Below are 11,138 nucleotides of genomic sequence, written 5' to 3' on the forward strand. Positions count from 1 at the left end.
GGAGAAAGAGCCAAAGGGTGCGATCACAAAAGGGACTTCTTTCCAAGGACCATATTTGGGGAAGCGTTCCAGACCGCGGCAGTTCTCCTCGCTCTAGTAAGAAAGGGAATCACAGGGATCGCTCTGTCCGCCCTCCCTCTTTCCAAAGAGCCCCGGCGCTTGGCCCTCACCCCCAGGCCTTAGTGGGGGAGGGGACAGAGAAGAAGGCGGCCGGTCTCCGGGGCCCCTGGAACTGCTAGGGGCGCCGCTGCGAGGCCTGACCGGTGCCTCCCGGCCTTGGAGGACTCTGGCTCGGGGCGCTGCACCGCGGCCCATCGGGCGGGAACCCAGCCCCGGTCTTCAACTCAACTCACCGCTCTCCACCTCGCTGCCTTTCTTGGCGATCGCAGTGTTCCCCATGACCTGGGAGACGGCGAGCAGGGGTGACGGAGGGGAGGGGACCGGGGCTGTCCCGCCGCCCCGCAGTCGGCAGCAACTCCCGCTTTTGCTCAGCTCCCACAGACCCTGGAGCACGGCGTCAGGGTGCGCGGAGCAGCCGGGTGTTGGGGAGAGAGATGCGGAGAGCTCCCCGGCAGCGACAGAGACTGTGGCGGTGGCGGCGGCGCGCAGACACTCCCCCTTCCCGAGCCCGCCCTCCAGGCGCGCCCCCGGCACCGCGCGTCCTCGGTAGCGGCACACTCGGAGCGCGACCTCGGGCCCGGCGCCTCTTCGCGGGCGGGCGGGCGCGCCGGAAGTGACGTCGGCGCGAGCCCCACGGCGGGCGGGAGTTCTTCTATGCCCGGCTGGACCGGTGACCGATTGATCTCTGCGGTTGCTTGACTTGAGCTCCGAGGCCAATCCCGAGGTAGCGGGGAGACATGGAAACCGTTAGCTTGGAAGAACCGCGAATCCTTCCCCGGCGTGGCATCCGGTGCCCTAGAGCCGGGCGGGGGGCACAGAGCCGGGGCTCGGCCTGCTCCTGCTTCCGAGTGGCGTGGGTTCCGCACGAGAGAGATCCTTCTAGGTGGCAGGAGGAACCTGCATGCGCCCCTCTGCGTCTTGCAGACCCTGCTGATCTCAGGTCAGCATCAGCTCCCAACTGTCACTGGAGCTTCTTCCTTCGCTCTTATAGTTATTCTCCCAGCACACCAGGTCCACTTACTTCTTGACAGGTTATTCCTTTCGCACTCCATGGTCCCACCGATTTCCTAAGCGGAAATGTTACTAATTTTACTCAAGTACTGTTCTGTGCATCATCACAGTTACCAACTTCATGTGCAGATTTCAAAATAAACACATTCCCAATTGTTTGTTGCGCTTTTATGCATCTTAGAATACTTGAATTTTCTGTGAGCCTATTAGGTAATTACATACCCCTCTGTTAGTTTTTGTTCTGTATTCTTTTGAGCTTTTCTATGTAAGCACACATTCCAAATTTAGAACAGAAAGATTAACTTCTGAAAGGGCAGAAAACATGTAAATGTATTTTTGTCTTCGGGGCACAAGCACAGTTGGCTTTAATGGGTGGATGGCTGTTGACTTTAACGTAAGCTGAAGAGATTTCTCAGTATGTTTTTTAAGTTTTGTTACTGAAAAAAAGGCAGCGGTGACTGGAAGATTCTAAACAAATTCATTTTATTTTTTACTGTCAATTATGTTAAATTACCAAACATGCACACCAGGTATGTTGCATTCTAAGAGTTATACAAATAGTAACTAGTTTATCCTCATAAGGTCCCTATGAAAATGTAGTACTACCATTATTGTTTTACTTACAATCCAACTGAGGCCCAGAGACGTTAAAGGACTTATCCTAGGTTGCACAAACTATTGCCTAATTAGAAGGATTTGAAATGAAGAAGGTAAAAACATACCATCTCAGAAATGCCAGATTGATATATTGATTATTTCAATTGAAAATAAATTGAAGAGTTATACCCTCAGAACAGACCATTCGTCCCCTTTCATTATAGCAAGCCGTACTGTTTTGGGAAGACATCCTTTGTATACCAAGAACAAGAAGTAATGTTAATCACTGACACTACTAATTGGGGCCACAATGAACTGGAATAAATGTGCTCTGACATAACTCTCAAACATACTCCCACAGATGTATCTTTGAAGGACATCCCTGGAAATTATTGCACTATCATCAACATATTCGTTAGTCCAATTAGACCTTCCCAAATTTTGTATTTGTCTAAGAAGTATGAAAGCACTATATCAGTCACTTCTTTAGACTTCACTTTCTGCTATGATCCTCATGTACTTGTAAAGTTAATAACTTTCAAGTTTCTCTTGTCATTCAGTTCTGTTATAGTCCTAGGTCCAACCAAAGAAGCCATACAGATCCGAGGTGGGGTAGGCAAGAGTGTCCTGTCCCTTTGCTAGACAGCTGGGCTCTATGGTGTGACTTGTTATCTATACTGTAAGTCAGACACTGGATGTTGTGGTGAATTACTTTCCCTCCATATGAAATCCCACTGACTTGAAAAGGTAGATAGTTAACTAGTTTACTTGAGAATATTTACTATTGTTTCCTGAGTTTCCATTAAATACAAATAAGATAACAATAATAAGGAAGGAAGTAGACGTCCCAAGCTAAGGAAGCAGAAACAGATAGATCTCCGTGAGTTTGAGGTCAGCCTGGTCTACATAGTGACTTCCAGCGCAGCCAAGGCTACCCAGCCCCTGTCTCAGAGAGAAAGGGTTGGGGGGGGGGAGGCCGCGGGGGGCAGGGGCAAGAGGCAAGTAGACAATATAATGTAAGGTTTGATGTTGGCATGCAGAGATCTGACACCCTTTTCCAGTTACATTTAGCTTTGTGGGTGTGATGTATACTTTAAAAATGCAGTAACAAACCACATACACATCAAATTTTATGCACGTTATTCTGAGGACTTTCCTAGACCCCTAGAATACTCATGCTGACTCCATCATGTTGACTTTTAAAATGTGTTCATGTCTGAAGGCTAGATTAAATGATAAAAGTGTATGCAATTTGTCTCTTTCCTTAACATTATTTTCAGTCATGAGTCTAATAAGAGAGAAGCCATCCATTTAGTAAATCATTCATTTGGAAAGGAGACCATTGACACTTCTTAGAAAGGTAGGATCTTAAAAGATGGCTTGCTGTGGGATGGTCTGTATGTCAAATGTGTTGCTGATTGGTCAATGAATAAATCACTGAATGGTCAGTGGCCAGGCAGGAAGTATAGGTGGGACTAACAGAGAGGAGAATTGAGAGAACAGGAAGCTGGGGGAGGGAGACACTGCCAGCCGCCATCAGGACAAGGAAGATGTAAAGTACCGGTAAGCCACAAGCCACGTGGCAAGGTATAGATTAATAGAAATGGATTAATTTAAGCTGTAAGAACAGTTAGCAAGAAGCCTGCCACGGCCATACAGTTTGTAACCAATATAAGTCTCTGTGTTTATTTGGTTGGGTCTGAATGGCTGTGTTACTGGTGGGTGTCAGAGATTTGTCCTGACTGTGGGCAAGGCAGGAAAACTCTAGCTACAAATGGCGTCCAACGTGGTGGCAAGAGTTTCCACCTAAAACCTGAGTAAAAAGATTCTAAAACAGCTGAAAACAGCTCCTAGTTGTCTCTTTTAAGCTAGCGGCAGCCTGCGTGTTTGAGCTACTATGGCGGGTTCCTGGCGTGCATGCTCGACCTGCAGTATGGCGGGAATGAGGCCTCTGCAAATGGCACATTAAGCTGTGTGGTGGATTTAGCCTTTGCTAGTACAAAACAAAAAAAAGAGGTTTCTGGGCTACATGCTGCTTTGATAGAAGCATAGACCCACTATTTCTGAGAGTTGATGGCTCCCAGAGCTGGCGGAAAACGTATCACCGCCATGTTGGGAAGCTGAAGTGGGCGGAGTCAGCAGCGCCAGCACCGTTTCAGGCTTAGAAGGCTGCAGTTCAAAGCAATAGGCTCAAGCTAATATAAAAAAATAAGCCACGTAAAGATGGTTACCACACAAAGAATCTGGATTGTGTTGTCTTTGGGATTTTTAACTGCAGAAAAACATTTGATTGTAAAAGCTGTTGAGTTATGCCAAAATGTATATTTTAAAGGTACCTTGACTTCAAAATTTGGATGTAAGGATATGTTGCTTTGGAAAGGAGGCTCTGCTTTTGTTTCCACAGAAAGTCAGAGGCTATGGATTTGTTCCAGATTAAGACACATCAGGTTTGACCAGCCAAGACCACCTGAAAGGTCTTCGATGACACCATGGCCCAGATGATCCAACATCCAGAACCGTTTCAAGGCAACTGGCTCAGACAATACACCCTCATGGACTACTCCATAACCCTAAAATATTCTTTGTGTCCCCATAAGATACAGCACCCCCCTCCAGCAGGAAGTAGTAAGAGAAGCTACGCCCAAATTCCCAAATATACCAAGCTGACTTTGGAGATGTGTAAAGGTTAAAACCTTCCTTTTTAAGAAAAGAAAATGGGAAGTGCTGTGGGATGGTCTGTATGTCAAATGTGTTGCTGATTGGTCAATGAATAAATCACTGAATGGTCAGTAGCCAGGCAGGAAGTATAGGTGGGACTAACAGAGAGGAGAATTGAGAGAACAGGAAGCTGGGGGAGGGAGACACTGCCAGCCGCCATCAGGACAAGGAAGATGTAAAGTACCGGTAAGCCACAAGCCACGTGGCAAGGTATAGATTAATAGAAATGGATTAATTTAAGCTGTAAGAACAGTTAGCAAGAAGCCTGCCACGGCCATACAGTTTGTAACCAATATAAGTCTCTGTGTTTATTTGGTTGGGTCTGAATAGCTGTGTTACTGGCGGGTGTCAGAGATTTGTCCTGACTGTGGGCAAGGCAGGAAAACTCTAGCTACAATGGCTCATCAGGTAAAGCTTTTACTTGGCAAGCTTGAGAAGCAGATTTCTATTTTTAGAGACTGCTTAAAAGTTGGGTGAAGGGCTGGAGAGATGGCTCAGCACTTAAAAGCACTGGCTTTCTTCCAGAGGACCTGGGTTCAATTCCCAGTACCCGTATGGCAGCTCATAACTGTAGTTCCAGTTTCAGGTGATCTGACACCTTCACACAGATAGACATGCAAGCAAAAACATGAGTGCACATGAACAAAAATAAATAATTAAAAAATGTGTTTTTTAAAACATAAGTAAAGTCAGGAGGGTTGCTAGCTACCAGTGCTGGAGGTAGGGATGGAGTCCTGAGAGCAAGCTCACTAGCCAGACTAGGGTAGCCAGAGGGTAGAAACTATGAACTCCTCATTATATAAGGGGGAAAAGATGGAGGGAGACATCTGACATCCGTCTTGAATCTGCACATGCACGCATGTGCACACACACTTCCACACACAGGTGTGTACCATACATGTGAACATGCATACACACATATATAAAAGGAAGTTATATATACTCTAAGTAAATAAAAAAGATTGAACTTTGCAAAAAAAGACATCTTCCTTTTTTCTGTCCATTTTAATAGTAAAGTAAATTATTTGTTTGTAATACAGAAAATATGATGAGCAATTTTGAACGTTTTGCCATCTTTATCATCATCTTTTGTTTACACTGTTCATTTAGTCATCATGATTTACTAAATAGTTGTCTGCCCTATTATTAGAGACCCATGATTGGAAATAATGGTAAAGAAATTGTCAAATTATACATAGTTACTTTTATCATTCCAGCTAGTCATTGGACGTATATACATATTTTATAGGGGCAGTAGTAGTATTCTAGGTAAATATGCTTTGCAAGTAAAGTATGATTACTTGCTAGTTAATAGTTATAATAATCACTTATAATTGCATACATGTTGCTTTTGATTATTAGAAAAGCATTCTCTATGGGAATCCATTATTCATGTGCTATCTAAAAGACTATGTCATGATCATATTTTTATGAATTTTACAAATGGCAAAAATCTTTAGCAGTCCAGCTGTCTTTGGATGATTGAAGAATGGAACACTTGCTGTCTTTGGCTACCAATCACTTTGCTATACCATAGTCAAGCATGAGGAAAACCTGTACTTTGCTTCTCTATGGGCCATCACAGTAGGAAATGGGTTGTGCGGAGAAAGACTATTTCTATCCATATCATATTTTTTACTAACCTGTGAGCATGCAGTGCTGTGTAGTAGGGAACTGCTTTGGAAATTCTTTTCCTTGTTTTTTAAATTCTTTGTAAAATCATTTTTTTTGTCATTTTTGTATCATCATCAAAACAAAGCCTACCAAAGCAAAGGAGCTTATTTATATATAAAACACATATATAATACAATACATATTACTTGAATTTTTTCAAATAAATAGATGCTGAAAAGGATTAAGTAGTTTGGCTTAGGTCATTCAATTGGTAAGTGCTGAAACAGTACCTTGTAAATCATCATTATACAAAGCAACCATGACCTCAATCCTAATTCAGCTAAGATTTTATTGTCTCTATCTTACAGATGAGAAATACGGCTTAGGAACAGTGAGGCATGAACATTTCTGCCCCCAGGTCCCATTAACTCAGGGGTGAGAAAAAGAAAAATAAGTAAATGAATATTTATATTCTAGATGTTATTTATAATGCCAACTTCTTACATTGTTTACTTGATTGCTAAGAATTTTTGAAATACAGAATCCTCCAACATGATATATACCAAGGAAAAACACTTTTTTTTCTTTTACCAGGCCGGATAAACAAATGGATCATTCTTTGTATGGCCAAGCTATTTTGCTTTTGTATCATTTTATATCACATAAGTATAAGCAGGGACTTATTTAGTCATCATAGAATTATAGTTATTATGAATCTTAATTCACATAATCTAATATTTCATTATTGTGTAGTTATGTCCTAAACCAAAGGATATCAAATTGATTATCAGGTAAAAGACATAATGATGTTTCCCAAATGAAGATGTCATTTTATAATAAGTTAGAAACATGAAAATTGCTCAGATAATTCTAATACACAATAAAGTTTTCTTGTTAGGTAGAATCAGACCACTATTGTTCAAGATTAATTTATTATCCAAGGTGTATTATTCATCTTTTTCAAGAAAGGAAGTTAAGATAGCTGGCTGTGATTAAGTAATTTGCTCAAAGAAAGAAGAAGACAATGGTTAAAGTCCAAATGGAATTATGGCATGTCATTTTTGCAGAAGCACTAGTCCACAAACTCAGAATGTAGGTAAAAAAGAGAAGCCAGAGGGAGATGGAAAACCAACAATATATTTGTCATTTCCCATGTGTAACATGCTCATGCTTATGTTTGATCTGGATGTTCTGATTTCACTATTGTGTCTGAAGAAAATACACATGAGATTGTTGGGCTGTGTATTTTTTGACTTGTATTGCCAGAACAAAGATAACACCTAAACTTGCAAAACTTCTGCTGTTCCATGAAATCCCCAAACTTAACACAAAACCTTTCATGAATTCTCAGCTTTTCTATTGGGAGCCTTTCTTTCGCCAAAGCCAAAGGTGGAAGTTTGGCCTACTTTATGAATTTATAATCACAAAGAGAGTGTGGTATAGTGGAGTTGTCTTAGTTAGGGTTTCTATTGCTGTGAAGAGACACCATGACCATGGCAACTCTTATAAAGAAAATCGCTTACATGGGGCTGGTTTACAGTTTCAGAGGTTTAGTCCATGGTCATCATGGAGAGAAGCATGGCAGCATGTAGGCAAATGTGGTGCTGGAGAAGGAGCTGAGAGTTCTACATCTGGATCCCCAGGCAGCAGAAGGAGAACTGTATCACTGGGTGTGGCTTGAGCATATATGAGTGCTCAAAGCCCAGACCCTCCACAGTGATACACTTCCTCCAAGAAGTCCACACCTCCTATGCCACTACCTATGGGCCAAGCATTCAAACACATGAGTTTATGGGGGCCATACCTATTCAAACTACCACAGTAACTAAGAGTGGAGTGCTATAAAACAGAAGAGAAAAAAAGGGGGGGGGGCAGTAAAGGAACCCATAATAGGAGTTCATGGTCAAACGAATGCAAAGGAGGTCAGGAAAGGTCATCATGGAAGTGGCCTGTATGCAAAGATGTTTTCTGGAAAGCTATGCAGCTGCAAAAGCTGAAGAACCAGGCATCTCCAAAAAGCTAAAGTGCTGTGGGATGTCTTTCTGTATGCTGTGAGTATATGTTACTCTGATTGGTTGATAAATAAAGCTGTTTGTCCAATGGCAAGGCAGAAAAAGGTTAGGTGGTACTTTGGAACTGGAGAGACAGAAGAAGAAAGGAGAGTGGGGGAGATGCCAGCCCTCCACCCAAGGAGCAGCAAGAAAGCCAGGGCTACCTGGCAACATGTGGATTAATAGAAATGGGTTGAGTTAAGTTACAAGAGCTAGCTAGCAAGAAGTTTGACCCATAGGCCATACAGTTTGTAAGTAATATAAGCCTCTGTGTGTTTACTTGGGACCAAGAGGCTGCGGGACACAGGTGGGAGAGATTCGTTCTGACCATGGGCAGGGCAGGACCGGAGAAACTTCCGGCTACAATTGCTGCTTGGTGTTTTCTGTTGATTCAGCCAAGGGACTCAAGCAAAAACAGAACAACCATCCCCATCCCTTTTCAGTCTTATTTCTTTGCCACAATTTAATGAATAAGGAGAAATTCTATTGGCCTATGAGGGCTGAAGTTTCCGTTCCTTACCCAGAAGACAACTCATCAGGGGAGCAGGATTTTCCCATTACCTGAAAAAGATGGAATGAAACTGAACAACACAAAAGTCGGCTACCAGGATGTGTTAGCAGCATTAATGGAGGCCAGAATCTCTTAGTGGAACTGTCTTGGAATGGCCCTTCCTTTCCCAAAACGAGTCTGACTTTATCATGTCATAGTTTTGTTTTGTTGTTTTTTTTTTTTAAGTTAAAGATAAAAGAAATAAGCTGTTACTTCTATGGAAAGCATACTAATGTGCTTCCCAGAATGTTTGTATATTAATTCTTAGAATCTATGAGTATTGTGTCTTCAATGACAGGGAAATTAAGATCTCTAGTTATTGTTAGAAAAAAAATAGGACATTATCCTGCACTATCCATGTGGGCACAATGTAATCACAAAGACTGTTTAAAAGTAGATCAGGAGGCAGAAAAACGTGTTGAATGGTGTGATATGAGTACTAGGCACCTCTTCTGACTTTCAGGATGGAAGAAGATAAGAGCCACAGAATAGCAGTAGCCCTTAGAAGCTGGGGAAAGCAAAGGATGACTTATCTTCAGAGATATTCAGAAAGATATATGGCCCTGTGGACATAATGATGATGTTATTCCAAGGAGACCTGTTATTGTTTTTGTTCTTTTGGGGGGCCCACCACCCAGCTCCCAAATAAATCACACATGGTGGCTTATTCTTAATTATGAATGTCTGGCCTTAGCTTGGCTTCGTTTCTAGCCAGTTTTTCTTAACTTTCATTATCTCTTAACTTTTATTATCCCATTTTTGCTGTGGGATGGTCTGTATGTCAAATGTTCTGATTGGTCAATAAATAAAACAGTGATTGGCCAGTGGCCAGGCAGGAAGTATAGGCGGGACAAGGAGGAGAAGAATTCTGGGAAGTGGAAGGCTGAGTCAGAGACACTGCCAGCCACCGCCATGACAAGCAGCATGTGAAGACGCCGGTAAGCCAAGAGCCAAGTGGCAAGGTATAGATTTATAGAAATGAATTAATTTAAGCTATAAGAACAGTTAGCAAGAAGCCTGCCATGGCCATACAGTTTGTAAGCAATATGTCTCTGTGTTTACTTGGTTGGGTCTGAGCGGCTGTGGGACTGGCGAGTGACAGAGATTTGTCCTGACTGTGGGCAAGGCAGGAAAACCCTAGTTACACATCTACCATTTGCCTCTGGGCTTTTCCCATTCTCTTACTTCTGTAAATCTTACTCTTACTCTGTGGCTTGATGTGTAGCTGGTGGCTGCCTCTGGAATCCTCCTCCTTCTCTGGCTACTACTTCCTTTCATTCCTCCATCTCTTTTCTTCTTCTTCTGTATATATTCTCTCTGCCTGCCAGCCACGCCTGTCCTTTCTCCTGCCTTGCTATTGGCCATTCAGTTCTTTATTAGCCCATCAGGCACAGTAACACAGCTTCACAGAGTTAAACAAATGCAACATAAATAAAAGTAACACACCTTAAAATAATATTCTACAACAGAGATCTGGGTCAGACTTCTGACCTACCAAGCTGTAGGAATTTCATATTGTTTTGTGATAATTTACTATGATAGCACCAAAGTTTAATCTATTTCACTTGGTTCTGAAAATAGACTCCAGGGAAGTTAGGATAAATGATTTGCTAATTGACCAAGGACCTAAGATCCAAAGCCAGTGGTCAGTGAACTTCACAGCATTGTGGATACACTACAAATTCTTAACATTTAGAAACACAGAGAGGATAAACAATGGAAGTACTTTCAACTCTGTTTTAAATTGTTCTGGTAAATAAACAATTCTTCTGATTGCTATTAATAAAAATGAAGTTAAATATGCCTTCTTGGTTTCTGACCTGAAAGCTCAAATGGTTATTTAAATAAAATCTACATAATATGACATGACCATTATAGAAAATAAAAGTAGCATTCCTTCTTTTTTTTTACTTTGAAATTGACAATTACTTTTCTATTAATTTGCAAATAGTTTATACTACGTGCTACTTGAAACCACAATTGTTCTGTTAGAAGTGATAAACTGTCCTAATAAAGGGTTATTTCATGAGCATCTATGCAAGTTTAGGGGCAACCAGAGAGAACTAAATCACTCTAAGGAGGAGGAAACAAAAGAATTAGCAAGATGTAAGGTGTCAAATTGTGTAGAATGATACAGCCAATGCAGACAGTACAGACCTAGCATAGGATTCAAAAGTATTTCCAAGGCAGCACTCAAGGTAGCCCACAGTTTTTCAGTTCAAGTTCTCCTACATGCAGCATCCTTGTCTTTGAGGGTGCTCTGAACAAGTTGATAAAGATAATCATGTAACCTCTGACTTGAAAGAATGGCAGAGAAATAATCATAGGATACCAAGAACAAAGAACAGAAATTGATGAGAGGAAGAAAATCAGTATCAGAGGGATCCATAGAAAAATATAAGCTAATCAAAAGTTTATATATAACTAAGAAAGTTTGATTTTCCAATCCATGCATTTGGAGTTTGAGTTAACTGTTT

The 11,138-nt window shown here is 41.8% G+C and overlaps 1 protein-coding gene across 1 annotated transcript in view; it reads right to left on the reverse strand.

Annotated features, from left to right (window-relative positions):
• Prkacb (protein kinase cAMP-activated catalytic subunit beta) overlaps positions 1-558 on the reverse strand; it is a 95,749-nt gene extending 95,191 nt beyond the window's left edge. The window contains exon 1 of the mRNA XM_052730032.1: positions 354-558. Coding sequence (XP_052585992.1) covers positions 354-399 — 46 coding nt within the window. The 5' untranslated portion in view covers positions 400-558. The remainder of the gene's footprint in view (positions 1-353) is intronic.
• Between the last annotated feature and the right edge of the window lie 10,580 nt (positions 559-11,138).

This window comes from Peromyscus californicus, unplaced genomic scaffold (genome assembly GCF_007827085.1).
Source record: "Peromyscus californicus insignis strain IS unplaced genomic scaffold, ASM782708v3 Scaffold_9__1_contigs__length_137607984, whole genome shotgun sequence".
Lineage (NCBI taxonomy): Eukaryota > Metazoa > Chordata > Mammalia > Rodentia > Cricetidae > Peromyscus > Peromyscus californicus.